General features: G+C 41.9%; 1 protein-coding gene across 3 annotated transcripts in view; it reads right to left on the bottom strand.

The window, feature by feature from the left end:
• arhgap15 (Rho GTPase activating protein 15) overlaps positions 1-16,441 on the bottom strand; it is a 737,150-nt gene that overhangs the window by 666,949 nt on the left and 53,760 nt on the right. For all 3 annotated transcript variants that reach the window (XM_072258610.1, XM_072258612.1, XM_072258613.1), the window contains exon 2: positions 5,241-5,474. In XM_072258610.1, the coding sequence (XP_072114711.1) occupies positions 5,241-5,255 (15 nt within the window). In that variant the 5' untranslated portion in view covers positions 5,256-5,474. The remainder of the gene's footprint in view (positions 1-5,240; positions 5,475-16,441) is intronic.

Raw genomic sequence — 16,441 nt, 5'->3', positions numbered from 1 at the left:
TTCACATATGTGTCGAACTTCTTGGAGTTTTCCTTAATCACACTCAACAATGCATTTTCATATCCCCTTCTAACTGTCCGAACATCCATCATTCCTGGCTAGCTAGTAACTCTCCAGTGCCATGTCTAATCCTTGCTTCCTAAATCTTAAGTATGCTTCCTTCTTTCCCCGGACCTGATGTTCTACTTCTCTTGTCAGCCATGGTTCTTTCATCTTCTCACTCCCATAATGTGACATACCTATGCACAAACCTATGTCAGTGCTTCCTAAACAACATCCATATTTCTGTCTACATTTGACTGAGTACATCTATACCCTGCCTAATAGCATCATAATTTACCCTGACCCAATTAAATACTTCTGTATACCATCTGCTCTTATCCCCAATCTAAGGCAATGGTAAAGCTCAGGAAGTTGTGGTCTCTGTCGCTAAGCTGCTCACCCACTGAGCGATCTGTCAACTGACCAAGTTCATCGCCTAGTACTAGATCCAGTATGGCCTCTCGACAAGTAGGTCTGTCTATTTATATATTGTGTCAAGAATCCTTCCTGGACACACCTAACAAGTTCTGCTCCATTTAAAACTTTTGTACTAAGGAGATGCCAATCAATATTCATATGTTCATTCATTATGTGCCTTGTCATATGATGTAGGCAATCATGGCATTTCCATTACGTTGATTGTTCTTGGAAAAATTTTTCTGCAGGAGTAGTTTGCCATGCCTTCCACTGGCCAGTGTGTTTTCACAATATGGGTGACCCCAACCATTCTCAATACTCTTCAGAGATTGTCTGACTGCTGTCAGCAGTCGCACAACCGGGACTTGGTGATATGCAGCAACTATTCGTACAATCATCAATCACCCACTCCCACGGCTTCACACAACCCTGATCAGGGAGTTAAGCAGGTGCTACACCTTGCCCAAGGGTCTCCTGCAGGCTAGCAGAGGGAAGGAGTGCCTTACACATCCTTTGGTAGAGACGTATCTCCTCCCCACCACCTTCGATCAATATTGGGAATGTTGAAATCACCCATGACGACAATGCTTCTTCTGTAATGATGACTAAGAGTTGCATGAAAGCTAGAGTTCTAAATTTGCAAATGGTACAAAACTTGGCAATATTATGCATTGTGAATAGATTAATGATGGACTGAAATAGAATAAAAACTGACCAGTAGAAAAAAAGTATCAAGGGAAATGTAAGCTGATGCATTTGGATAGAAGAATGAGGAGAGGCAACAAAGAATAAAAGATACTATTTGTAAAAAGGGTGTAAGAGCAAAGGAAATTAATGGTATAGGTGCACAAGTCATTGAAAGAGAAGACTGACTGAGAAGTTGATAATTAAAACCAGCACAACTATCGGTTTATCAATAGAACCTTAGATCAAGGGCAGACGAGAGAGGCTAGGATTGCTTCCTTCAGAGAAAGCTGAGGAGATATCTGATGGAAGTATCTGGATATTGAAAGGTGTAGGCATAGTGGAATAGTAGACTTGCAGTGGAATTTCCTATAATGGGGCAGTCTAAGATCAAAGAGTATGGTTTCAGAATAGAAGGTTGTCCCTTTAGAACAGGGGTTCCCAACCTTTTTCGCACCACCATCCGGTTTAATATTGACAATATTCTTGCAGACCGGTGACCGGGGGTGGGGGGGTGGGGTGGTATTCAAGTTCAACAGTGCGTGACTGGGATTGAGGAAAAGTGCAACTGACTCAGAACTTCTTTAGCCAGGGTGTGGTAAATCTGTGGAATTTGTTGCCACAGATGACTGTGGAGGTGAAGTTATTGAGTATATTTCGAGCAGAGGTTGATAGGTTCTTGATTAGTAAGGTTGTCAAAGGTTATGGGAAGAAAGCAGGAGAATGGGTTAAGAGAGATAATAAATCAGCCATGATAGAATGGCGGAGCAGACTTGACGGACAGAATAGACTAATTCTGTTCTTATGTCCTATGGTCTTATGGTCTTATTGCACTGACTTGGAAAGGTAACTTAATGAGCAAACGATCAATCGCTTCTCTATGTTTTCAATAGATTGTAACGAAATTGAACTGCTGCTGTTGACAATGGCTTTATTGGATCAAAGTGAACAATAAATCAGCCTTGATCGAATGGCACAGACTCAAAGGACTGAATGGCTTAATTCTGGTCCTATATCTTATGGTCTTATGGAAATAATGAGTGGTGTGGACAAAGTGACTACACTGTGACACTGTTCCTATCAGGGAAGGAGTCAAGGATTAAAGATCAGAAGAGGAAGAGAATTAGTAGTGATGTTAGGAAACATTTTATCTGTAGAGCACGTCAATATCCATCGTGGGCCTTGCATATTGATGCAATCATGAACAAGGCTTGCCAAGAGTTACATTTCCTTTAGAGCTTGAGAAGATTTGGTATATCACCAAAATTTCCAGCAAATGTTTACAAATGTATGCTGGAGATTATTCTGTCTGGTTGCATCACTACCTGGAGTGGAGGCTCCTATATGTATGATTGTAAGAGGCTGCAGACTCAGCCAACTCCATCATGGGCACGTGTTTTCCCACCACTGAGGTTATCTTCAAAAGGCACTGCTTCAAGAAAGCAGCATCCATCATTAAAAACCCTTACCACCTGGGACTCTTTGGATCAATTCCTTCAGAGAGAAGATGGAGGAGTCCAAAGAACCACATTCAACGTTTTACAACATCTTCTTCTCTTCCAGTGTCTGATTTTAAATGGTCCATGAAATCATGAACATGACCACAATATTTCTCTTTTGAACTGTTTATTTATTTGTACCTTACAATAATTTTCATGTCTTGCACTGTAATGCTGTCACAAAACAACAAATTTCACTAGATATATCAGTGATAATAAATCCCATTTTGATTCTGGATACTAACACATGTCTGAATTCTGAAAGTAGCTATAGAGGCAGGTTTTATTGTGGTATTCAGGAGAGAGGTGTATGCTGAAGAAAGGTATACAGGAGATACCTAACAAAGTGGCCACTGAATATATACTTATGGTCTTCCTCATCTGTTGCCCATCCATTTCAAGGTTCAATATGTTGTGCACTCAGTGATGTGCTTCTGCACAACGCTGTTGTAATGTGTTGTTATTTGAGTTACTGATACCTCCTTCTCAGCTTGAACCAGTCTGACCATTCTCCACTGACCTTTCTCATCAACAAGGCATTTTCACCCACAGAACTGCTGCTTGCTAGATGTTTTCTGTTTTTTTTTTACATCATTCTCTGTAAATTCTAGGGACTGCTGTGATTGAAAATCCAGGAGATCAGCAGTTTCTGAGATACTCAAATCACCCCATCTGGTGCCAACATGGTCAAAGTCACTTAGGTCATATTCCTTTTCCATTTTGATGTTATGTCTGAACAACAAATGAACCTCTTGACTACCTCCACATTCTTTTCTTGCATTGAGTTGCTAGCTCATGATTGGGTGATTTGATATGTGTATTAACGAGTAGGTGTTCAGATGTATCTAATAAATGGTCTCTGAGTGTATTTTGTCATATTTATTCATGGAATGTAGCATTATTGACAACATTAACATTTAATGACCTTGCGCAGGTGTTTTGACCTGATTAACTCAGCCCTTGTGTTAAAGGTAACTATTCAGGGTCAAACACTGTGATATGTTATATTTCAGCCAAGTGGGTAAAGATGCCAAATTTGTTTCCCTAAAGAATATCAATTAACCAGATGAGTATTTCATGACAATGCTGTAGAATTAAAGTCTTCATTAATGTAACTATTAAACCATACCAGGTTTATTTAAATTCAGCTTCTTCTGCTATGGTGGTGGAATTTTAAATCCAATCATCAGATCAGTAATCTTGCTGTCTGGATTAATAGTACAACAGTATAATCACTATGCAGTCATGTTCCCGATTTTGTGCCCTTTGAAATAATGGCCAATATTCCATTAACCTTTTTAATTGTTTTTTTTTTATTTTTGCCTGTTGGCTTTTAATGATTAATATGTGTGGATTTAAACCTCTTTACTGGTCGAAATTCTGATTTATCTCTTTTGGATTCGAAGTAGATGACCTTACACTTTCCAGTGATAACTCCATTTACAAGCTTTCAGTCCACTCACTCAATCTAACTTTATGGCAATGCAATTTTGTACTCTCAGCTGTTTTACTTAAATATCTCTATCATAGTGTCATCTGTGGGTTCTTCAATATCATCTTGCATATAAATAATAAATAGAGTGGTAAGTTAATGCTCCACAACAAAACTCTTCAACACATGCCAAATCTTGCCATTCAGAATAACAAGATATATTACTATTATATGGATAAATCAGGCAATCACCCATATATAAAAATAACAGAAATGGTGAAGGAAACATAAAACAATATAGATTAGGTAGAAAAATTAAAATTACATTTTATTATTGTGCTAATACCCTATAAAATGTTATATGTAATTATTACAAGGAAATGGTTTGACTGAGAAACCCAAAAAATATGAAGCTCAACTAGGACGCAAGATGGTCGATTATTATAACTTTACAGATATTGGTGAGGACTTAATTAAAACTCAACATGGTAAAAATCAATTATTTGCTTTCAAATTGTGAAATATCTTAGATGTCATTAATTTTTCATATGCCTAATTGGAAGTATTAATTTTGTATAATTGCCCCACACTCCAGAAACTCTAACTTTAATGTGCAAAGTATTACAAACTACATCTCACAGGAGATGAATATGATGGGATATCTCTGAAAACCAATGTATATGGCTCCAGACCATACTATCTCTTTGCAGCTGCCATCAGGAAGGAGGTATATGAGCCTAAGGTCCCACACTATCAGGTTCTTTACCCCTCAACCATCAGGCTTCTGAACCCGAGTGCATAACTTCACTCATCTCAACACTGAACTGATGAACTCACGTTCAAGGACTCATGTTCCCAATAATTATTTATTTATTTCCTCACTTATTTATTATAATTATTTTTTGTATTGTTACAATTTGTTGTCTTTTGCGCATTTGCTGTTTGTCCATCTTTGTTTGTGTGCACTTTATCCTATATTCTATTGCATTTCTTTGTATTAACTTTGAATGCCCACAAGAAAATGAACCTCAGGGTAGTATATGATGTCATATATGTACTTTGGTAATAACATTAATTTGAACTTTGAACAAGCTAAGTAATTTCCTCTAATGCCATATGAAAGTGATATAAAAAAAACCATTTTATTTGAAAACATATCCATTTACCTTCATGTTCTGCATTCCCAGAAAGAGCCTAGGTGGTTTCCAAGTCTTCTCTTTTGTGTTTGTGTTAAAGTAGTATTTCCGATCTGTGCTTTCATCCAAGTGAACTTCCCAAGACCCCAAAAGCTCTATGGGAGGGTTGTTTGGATTTGGAGGCTCCAGTCTCACTTACTTTGTTTCCTCACTGAGAAATAAAATTGATCTTTTGGTCTTACAGTGGATTTCAGATGACCAGATCTATAAATAAAACAGATGATAATCCATTCAGTTGCCTTGACCAATCCAGTACACTCTTGGACTTAGAAATTTACATTTAGTGAAAAAAAATCAGTGCAAATTACCGACCAGACCATATACTTAATTAATGTGGTTATATATGAATTGACTATAGAGATTATTGCTCACATCTTCCCTTAATATGCTGCTATCTTTTATTGATTTATTCCAGAGCATACAATAAAACTGCTAATGATTTCCACATATGCTGTAACATCATATGATAGTGATGTCTTGTCCCCCAAAAAATGGAGCTAAAGAAAGACATTTGAAGGTTTTTTTTAATATAGGAAATGCAGTTGTAAATTGAACTAGCACACTTCCTCAGCCAGCATAACAATATAATGATATCATCAGTTTTAGTGAAGATAGCCTGTAAATTAACATTTTCAGTGACTTTATATCTATGTGAATGGACTAGCAATTTATGTTTCATCTTAAAGGCAACAAATCCAATTTTTGTTTTATTTACTTTTTTAGGATGTGGTCATCCATCATAAGGGAAGCACCTGTAGCACATTATTAACTCCACTTAAGAAGGTTGTTTTAAGAATTTTCTTGAACCGTTGCTATCTATCTAGTGAATGTACATAAAGCATGTTGTAGTATGCATAACTGAAGTATACGTTTGGTCAAGGGTTATGGTGATTTTTGGATCTTATCTTCTGTCATTGTTTTGATCTTTGGCAGATGACCTTGTAGTTGACCTCTGCTAGGACTGTATTTGCAGTCACGTGCACTTTGCAAGTTAGAAGAAAATAAATAAACTTCCTTAAAGGAAGTTTATTTTCTCTTTATATAAAAAGGGAAGTCTAACAGAAATCTGTTTTTAAAAAAAAATCTACAACTAAGAAGGAATAAAAAATGACTGTGTCAGTGGCAGTAATTGACTCAACCAAAACATGGAGGCAAAAACTGTTAAATACAACTACATACTACAAGCAGTATCAATAATAAAGATTAACAGATATCTCTCTAGTAAATGTAAAATGTAGTGGGAAATTGTACATGTAGTTTAGTGAGAGAAGTGCTGAATCCTGGAAAAGTTCAGTAATTAAAAAAAAAGAAATTGGTGGAATTTTTGAAAACCGAGCAAGATCATGCAAAATGAATCATGGTTAAGTAAACCTAATTCTGTCAAAGATCGATGTGAAGCAGGGACTCGAGATACTGAGTGTTGCCATCCACAAACAAGAAACAGCCTACCAACCCCAATACTTTTCAAATAATTGTCAGGGACTTTAATCAGGTTTGTTTGAAGAATTTTTTGCCCAAATATCATCATCAGATCACCTGCAGCTCCAGGGGTCCCAACACACACTTCACCGATGCTATACTACAATTATGAATAACTGCAGTTCCACACCTAGACCACATTGTGGGAAACCAGACCACTTGTCTGACTTCCTCCTATCTGCATATAGGCAGAGGCTAAAGAGTAAAGTTACTGATATAAAGAGATGCTCACAGGAGGCAGAGGAATGCCTACAGGATTGCTTAGAGTTGGTGGGCTGGGCCATGATCAAGGACTCTATCTTAGCATCTAAGCTAATAAAAACAGATATAAATGAGTGTGTCCCAACAAATCATTCCGAGTCTTCCCCAACCGGAAGTCCTGGATGAATAATTAGACCTGCAATTTGCTGAGGGCCAGATCAGCGGCATTCAGGTCTGGTGACCAAGTAAATTACAAGATGCACACACAAAAGCTGGGGAGGGAGGTCTCAGCAGGCCAGGCAGCACCTATGGAAAAGAGTACTGTCGACGTTTCAGGCTGAGATCCTTCAGCAGGACTCCAGCATTTGTGTGTGTTGCTTGGATTTCCAGCATCTGCAGATTTTCTCTTGTTTGTGATTAAAATACAGGATGCCCAGTTACAATCACTGGAAAGTCATCTCATGTATGAAGTGGCAATTCCAGGCCAAACTTGAATCACAGAAGGATGTTCGACATCCTGTGGCAGGGTTTGAATGCTATTACCTCATCCAAAGCGAAACCAAGTGACATAGATGACAATAAGGCTTCACTCCCAGATGACCTCAATGCCTTCTATGCTTGCTTTCACCACCAAACATGGAGGCACCTTCGTGACATTGAAGAAGCTTTGAGAAATATGCACAAAGAAAAACTGAACAAACAAAATGAAAGAAATAAAAAAGAAACAAAAGAAAGGCACTGAGAAATTCCAAAGTTTCCGCCATTCTGACTCTGCAAAGGAAGCAAGTGAAGAGTGAAATACAAAGAAATTCAATCCTTTTCTAGGATGTTAATGACAAAGATCTGAGTGATGGTAATGCCACTGAATTTCAAAAGCACATGTTCAGATTTTCTCTTGTTGATGTTGTCCACTGCATTGTTGTTCCACAGATGCTTCTAGCCACATAACAGCCTCATGCCTCGATGTTGTCTGGGTCTTCCTGCGTGGGCTGTTTCATTTACAGCAGGATGTGGAAACATCAGCAAACATCCCCACTTCTGACCTTGCGGTTGAAAGAATAAAAACAAATGAGGACAGTGGGATGCAGGACATGGCTCTGTGCAACTTCTGCAGTACCGGAAATGGCATAACTAACCACCAAGAATCACAGTCTCCTTCCTTTGTATAGGTATGAGAATGGGTATCGAAGTCATTGAAATGTTATCCCCTTGATTCCATTGAGCTCAGCCGTGACTGGACAACTTAATGCCACAATTGAGTGAGGACAATCTCTGTTATCTCACCCCTGGAATATTGTAACATTTTTTCCAGTATTACCCCTGTGAATAAGTCTGGGTTTGTCCACATATCTCTGGAGTAGGTCATCATGGGCGCAGAACACATCTACACAGAACACTGTCGTAAGAAAGCAGCATCCATCATCAGGGACTCCCACATCTAGATCTTCCTCTGGTCTCACTGATCAGATAGAAGGTGCAGGAGTCTCTGAACCTACACCACCAGGTTCAGGAAGAGTTATTACCCTCAATCATCAGGCTCCTGAACCAGAGGGGATAACTTCACTCAACAGCTGTGGCAGGGTTTGAATGCTATTACCTCATCCAAAGTGAAACCAAGTGACATAGGTGACAACAAGGCTTCACTCCCAGATGACCACTTGCCCCACCACTGAACTCTTCTCACAATTTCCAGCATTTTGTGTGTTGCCACAATCTATGGGCTCACTTTCTATCGACTCACCATCTCATAACCTCGATATTTATTGCTTATTTATTTATTTGTTTGTTTGTTTGTTTGTTTGCTTGTTTTCTTTTGTATCTGCCCAGTTTATTGCATTTTGCAATGTTTTTTTTTCTTTTTGTCTGCCCAGATGGGTGCAGTATTTCACTGATTCTATTATGGTTCTTGGATTTACTGAGAATTCCCACCAGAAAATGAATCTTAGTGTTGTAAATGGTGACATGTATGTACTGTTACGTACCCCGTAACTGGGTTGCCAAGCCAGCAGAAATGGATCACTCAGTTGGAGTCTGGATTACTAGAACTAAGAAAGTTTTATTAAAGAAACAAGCAACACAGTAATCGAAAGGATAATAAATGCAACAGTTCAGCAATGATAAACACACATGTGCACAGAATTAAGATAACAGCATCAATCAAGCTCTATCGTTGTCTAGGGGTAAATGACCAAATTTCAAAGTGACACAAAAGTTCAGTCCAATTTAGTTCAGTTCGCAGTAATCGTTGCCGTGGCGATGGACAACGTGGGGGGAGAGAGAGAGAGAGAGAGAGAACGGGAACGACTGATCATTCAGACACGGCTTCCACTCACAGACCGGCGATATTGCTCACAAACAGCTTTCGGGCAGGTCCTTGGTGATGTCACCTGAGGTCACCGACTGTGACCCCTCCTCCAGATGCGGTCGATCCTCTGCAGTGAACCTGGCACCCAAGCAAGGGCAGACACACACCGGGTTCCCGCTGATCGTACCTTTCCACCCTGTGCGTTGTCCGGTACTTCCCACCGACTCGTGAGAGGCGCACCGCTTCCAGGGTCTCGTTACCTCGGGTGTCATGTGTGTGTGTGTGCCTTAGCAAACCGGTCCCTTTTTATCCCCCTGCTGGGGTATCGCCTGTCCATCACTTCAAACAGTTCAGGGTTCAAAGGGGGAGCCGCCCCAGACAGCTCTCTCTCTCCCGTCCCTTCATTACACATCTCCAGATGCTGTTTCATTGTGTTCCTTATCTCTCTCTTGAAGACAGGTGGCAGACCAACTGCTGATCACACAGGACAGCTAACATCTTATCTATGTGTATTCTCATCACATTTCCCCCCTTTAAGGATTTTTACCGGGAGGTAAAAATTACAAACATGAATACATTATTTGATACACGCACAAATATACATCTTTATCAGCTATTTGGCTAACACAGCGAGTTTGAAGTTGTCAACACCTTTGACAGACAGTCATCGCATTTTACATGTGTTATTAGTAATCCCTTAGACCAGGCTCCAACTCAGCAAACTTCATAGTGGCCAAAAATACTGATGAATTTCGATCAATGTAACCTCTCATTTGGTTTTGTCCCGGACCACAACAACAAGGGTCGTCCCATTCCGACTTAGTTTTCTCTCGCAAGGGCTTAGTAGGAGGGGGGAGGGGTAGAGACCGCAGAGTTATTGCAAAACTTCCTACAGTACCCCACCATCTCCAAGAGCCTTCTGAGGGCCCTCTTGTCTGTCGGGGTTGGGAGGTCAGCGATAGCCTGCACTGTAGCTTGCATCGCTGCCAGCTGCCCCTGTGTCACCACAATTCCCAGGTAAGTGACCCTCGTGTGGCCGAATTCATTTTTTTCAAGGTTCACTATCAAGCTGGCTTCAGACAGCCGTATTAAATTGCCAATACACACCTCTGTGTTCATCAGCCCTTTAGTCACTGAATTACTCATTATATATAGATGTTGTTTGCTAGGCTGCCCTATTGTGACAGACATCGCCCAACGTCCCAGTTCTTTGCATCGCCTCGGGACAATCAAGCACACGGGTGCGAGTCGTTTAATTACTTCTGCTAAAGATTCGCTTTGTTCGGGGATTAAGGGAGAGACCTTATCAGTAGACCTGGCCAAAACAATAGCCTTCTCCCATCTGATCGATCCCATACTAATCTTTTCAAAATGTTTTTTTCCTCTTATCAGGGGGCCCCTAGCTTCATTGATTTCCACGCTAACACCGACTAGGTTTGTTAGCATATCAAAAGCATGTGACTGTCTCAGTTCGCGTCGGTCATGATCAATAACATCCTTCCCCCTGGGCAGCCGGTAAACCTCTTTCATGATTCAACCAACTGTTTCCTCCAGCACCGCAAAATGTCCACCAGGGTGTACCTCGTGGGCCATGTTAAAAACCTCATCCCCATAACTCTTTTGCACCACCCCCCACTCCTCATCGGCGGGCATGGTACTTGGTCTCCCTTTCTTCCTTAGCACTTCCTCCTCCGCACAATAGCCTACTAGTTCCCTTGTTAAAGCTGTGTCAGAGAGAGCTGTCTCCGCCAAAACCATCAGCCCCTCGTCTCGCTCCTGCGTCGGCACAAATTCTTTCCTGGCTACTGCTACGTCTGTCCCAGCTCCCTCACTGCCTCTTGTCTCACTACACTCTTTCTTTCCATTTTCTACCCTCTTCTCGTACAAGGTTGGCAGAAATGTCTCAGCTAAATTTACCACCGCAGCCCCATGATGAACCTGTGAGTCCATGGGCGGGGCCTCACTGCTGGCAGGCTGACCTGTCAATCTCACGACTGGGAACACGATTCCCCCGGCGATGTCATTACCGAGCAAGACTTCCACGCCTTTCATCGGTAATTTGGACCTCACCCCGATCGTGACTAGTCCAGAGACCAGGTTGCTTTGTAAGTGTATCTGGTGCAAAGGGACTGACTCTGTCCCTTCCCCAACACCTTTGACCTCTACCTCCCCAGTCGGGGTCTCTGAGCTAAACTCTAATACACTCTTCAGTATTAGTGACTGACACGCTCCCGTGTCTCTCCAGATCCGCACTGGAACTGGTTTTAACCCCTCCTTCACTGACACCAATCTGGCCGAGATAAACCTTTCGCGCCCTTCCTGAACTTTTTCAGACCTGCCCTTCCCTAGCGGTTCGCTTAACAGCTCGATACAGCCATTCAAAATCGTTGTTTTTCCTTTTCCCGTCTCCTTCTTTGGGGCAAAGCACCTGGACGCAAAGTGTCCGACTTTCCCGCAATTATAACAGACGATCCCAGGAGACTTCCTACCAGACTGCTCCCAGTCTACCTTATCCTTTTCACTAGCCGCCGGCTTACTTACTGACTTTTCTGGCGGACTCTCCCCGCCGTCCTGACGACCCTTTTGGTAGCCTTTACTCGGGGCAAACTTCATTTTATGCGTCAACGCATACTCATCCGCTAACTTAGCAGTTGCGGCTAACGTGGCTGCCTCTTTCTCATCGAGGTAGGGTCTCATACCCTCAGGGACACAACCTTTAAACTGCTCAATCAGGATCAGCTGTAGTAGTCTGTCATAATCCCCCTCTACCCCCTTCGAGGCACACCAATGCTCACAATATGTCTGCATCTCACGGGCAAACTCCAAATACGTGCGGTCCCACTGCTTCCTCGCATTCCGGAACCTCTGCCGGTATGCCTCCGGGACCAACTCATAAATCCTGAGGACGGCCTCTTTTACCACCTCATACCTCTGGGCGTCTTCAACGGACAAAGCGGAGTAAGCTTCTTGGGCTTTCCCTTTCAGTACACTCTGATGTAACACAGCCCACTTATCCCTCGGCCATTCCTGACTTATAGCCACTTTTTCGAAGTGGAGAAAGTACCGATCCACGTCGGTATCGTCAAATGGGGGAACCAGCCTAACCTCCTGGGTCACCCGGAACCCTCCACCTTGGTTCGGCACGAGCCCCTGCTCTGCCCTTAACCTTAACTTCTCCAATTCAAATTCCCTTTCCCTCTGTTTCTCCTCTCTCTCCAACTGTCTGTCCCTCTCTTTCTCCTCTCTCTCCATCTGTCTCTCTTCGTGGTCTAATTGCCGTACCCGGAACTCGTGCTCGAGTCTCAGTTTTTCAAGCTGTACCTGTACCGCGTCTCCAGCAGGTTTTTCAATAGACACCACCCCCAGCTCGCCTTGGGGAAACACACCCTTAGATACATAGTGCTCTACGATAGCTCTGTGTATCTCCTCTCTCCTCATTGTCGACTTCACCTTAGCAAGATTCAACTGTTTGGCCACAGCTACCAATTCCGATTTCCTGGCATCCTCCAGTGCCTCCAAGGTCAGCGCTTTTATAAATTCCTCAGCCTCCATTTCTGCTGTTTGTCTTTTCTTTCTTTCGGGAATTTTAACCCAACCAATTTACTCCGTCCCAAATTTAGCGTTCAAAATCCCGGACGAGCCCCCACTTATGTTACATACCCCTTAACTGAGTTGCCAAACCAGCAGAAATGGATCACTCAGTTGGAGTCTGGATTACTAGAACTAAGAAAGTTTTATTAAAGAAACAAGCAACACAGTAATCGAAAGGATAATAAATGCAACAGTTCAGCAATGATAAACACACATGTGCACAGAATTAAGATAACAGCATCAATCAAGCTCTATCGTTGTCTAGGGGTAAATGACCAAATTTCAAAGTGACACAAAAGTTCAGTCCAATTTAGTTCAGTTCGTAGTAATCGTTTCCATGGCGATGGACAACGTGGGGGGAGAGAGAGAGAGAGAGAGAGAACGGGAACGACTGATCATTCAGACACGGCTTCCACTCACAGACCGGCGATATTGCTCACAAACAGCTTTTGGGCAGGTCCTTGGTGATGTCACCTGAGGTCACCGACTGTGACCCCTCCTCCAGATGTGGTCGATCCTCTGCAGTGAACCTGGCACCCAAGCAAGGGCGGACACACACCGGGTTCCCGCTGATCGTACCTTTCCACCCTGTGCGTTGTCCGGTACTTCCCACCGACTCGTGAGAGGCGCACCGCTTCCAGGGTCTCGTTACCTCGGGTGTCGTGTGTGTGTGTGCCTTAGCGAACTGGTCCCTTTTTATCCCCCTGCTGGGGTATCGCCTGTCCATCACTTCAAACAGTTCAGGGTTCAAAGGGGGAGCCGCTCCAGACAGCTCTCTCTCTCCTGTCCCTTCATTACACATCTCCAAATGCTGTTTCATTGTGTTCCTTATCTCTCTCTTGAAGACAGTTGGCAGACCAACTGCTGATCACACAGGACAGCTAACATCTTATCTATGTGTATTCTCATCACAGTACTTTGATAATAAATTTACTTTGAACTTTGAACTAAGTTTACAACAAATAACTAAAGGTAAGATCATTAGGACACAACTGACAAAATGCAACAGAAAGATAAATTATCTTCATGTGAGATGAAATAGATTGACTACAAAATAGAACTATTTCACTCTTTTCCTTTTTATACACTTTTCCAAATTTCCCTTCTCATCCCTTCCTTTCTTAACAACATCAAGTCTCAGAGGAGTGCCATTGTTCAAGTGCAATTGCTCTTTATTCTCTACCAAAATGGACAAATAGCTGTAACCTCTCAACTATTTTAGTTTCTATATAATCTTTCATTTATTGAATTGATCATAGTCTCATTCAGTGTTACCAGAAGACTTTTTGAACTGGTAGATATTACACAGCATTTACAGACTGAAGTAAATGATATTTATTTATCTACAGTTGAACAGCATAATAAATGAAACAACTGGCAAATACTGAATGGGGAATTTTTACCATCTGTATACATATAAATATAAAATGCAAAGACTGACAATCAGAATTAATTTTCAATGGTCCTTATAATGAGCAAGCAGTTCTTCTGCGGATGAATATTGAACATTGAAATGGAATTTATTGGAGGAATGTAATGGACAGCAGTACAAGTGACAAAGGATGAATCTCCAGCCCCAGGGACTGAAGCTCAAAGTTCTCTTGTGTTACATTGTAATGTCCATGAAGCTATTTTAACAAAGAAGAAGTGTTGGAGAAGTTCCTTTTGCAATGATTTTCGCATTATTGTTAGGTTTGATTACCAACCACAATACGTTATTAGCATACCTCAAAGCATCAGCTCTGTGTGACATTTTTTAACCACATCTTGAAATAAACTAAAGCATTCGCGCAATGCAACAATATTAGATTAGAAATGGCATGAAGCTGTGAAGTGTGTTGCTACACTGCCTGCAAATCCTGGGCCAAAGTATTAAAGGGAGGTAATTTGGGCAATGCACAGAATCTCTATCAGTAAATCCAGTTACATTTTACACATATCGCACTATAACAATTTGATGGTGATTAGTAGGTATGATATCTGAATCAATTTTCCAATGATAATCAGTATGATGCTCCTGAATAGGTGGTGAATACTGTCATGATATTTAAACATATGGAGGAACTTTTGAATTGCCAAGACAGAGACAGCTATTGACTGACCGCTGGTAAATGGGATTCCGGCCTCTTAAGCTCTTCTTCTTACTTGGCTAATAATTCCCTCTGGTGTCCCTCCTTTGGCCCTTTCTCCCATGGTCAATTCTTCTGTCTTATCAAATTCCTTATTCTGAAGCTCTTTACCTTTCCCACCCACCTGACTTCACCCATCACCTTCTATCTAGTCCTTCTTCCCCTCTCCCCAGCTTTTTATTCTGGCATCTTCCCCCTCCTTTTCCAGTCCTGAAGAAGGGTCTTGTCTCTAAATGTCCACTGTTTATTCACTTCCCTGGAAGCTGCCGGACATGCTGAGTTCCTTCAGCATTTTGTATGTGTTACTCTGGATTTCCAGCATCTGCAGAATCTCTTCTGTTAGTATGGAGAGGTGGTTCATTTATGGTCATTGGCATGATCGGTCAAAAAACCTACTTCTGTGCTCTATGACTGTGTAGCTAGGCACAGCACAAAAACCATCTATAAATTTGCCAGTGACACAGTTGGCAAAATCCCAGATGGTGACGAGAAGGCATCCAGGAGTGAGATGGATCAGCTGGCTTAGTTGAGTTGCAACAACAACCTTGCACTCAACATCAGTAAAACCAAGGAATTCATTGTGAACTTCAAGAAGGGACAGTCAAGGGAAGTCACCAGCCCTCATTGAGGGGCCAGCAATGGAAAGAGTGAGTAGCTTCAAGTTCCTTGAGTCAGCATCCCTGAAGATCTATCCTGGGCCCAGTGTATTGATGCAATTATGAAGAAAGCATTCCAATGGATATATTTCATAAGGCGTTTGATGAGGTTTGAAATGTCAGCAAAGACTCCAGCAAATTTCTACAGATGTACTATGGAGAGCATTCTAACCAGGTGCATCACCGTTTACTATAGAGGGACCAGTGCACAAGTCTGGGAAAAAAGCTGCAGAGGGTTGTGAAATCAGCCAGCTCCATCATGGGCACTAGCCTCCCCACCATTAAAGACATCTTCAAAAGACAACACCTCAGACATGCAGTGTCTATCATTAAGGACCACCACCACTCAGCATGTGCCCTCTTTACATTACTACCATCATGGAGGAATCACAGGACCCTAAACACACACACTCAACAACGAAGAAACAGCTTCTTCTCCTCCTCCATCAGATTCCTCAACAGTGCATAAACTTGCCACGGTCGTGGGCTGAACTGGGAGTAGTGAGGAATCAGTGTATGGGGGAGGGGTTACAGATTGAAGATTTGGATGAGTGGTGCCATAACAACCTCCAACTTAGTGTGGGAAAGACCAGGGAGCTGATTATTGACGTCATGGGAAGGAAAGCAGAGATCCATGAGCCAGTCCTCATCGGAGGATTGGAGATGGAGAGGGTCAGCGACTTTAAATTCCTTATTGATATTATTTTGGAGCATCGTCCTGGGCACAGCAGATGGATGCAGTTACAAAGACAGTATGGCAGTACTACCTGATTAGGAGTTTTTGGAGATTTGGCGTGACATCTAAAATGT

This window comes from Mobula birostris, chromosome 5, assembly GCF_030028105.1.
Source record: "Mobula birostris isolate sMobBir1 chromosome 5, sMobBir1.hap1, whole genome shotgun sequence".
Lineage (NCBI taxonomy): Eukaryota > Metazoa > Chordata > Chondrichthyes > Myliobatiformes > Myliobatidae > Mobula > Mobula birostris.
Note: the sequence above shows the minus strand (reverse complement) of the source record. Positions and strands in the feature narration are given on the sequence as shown.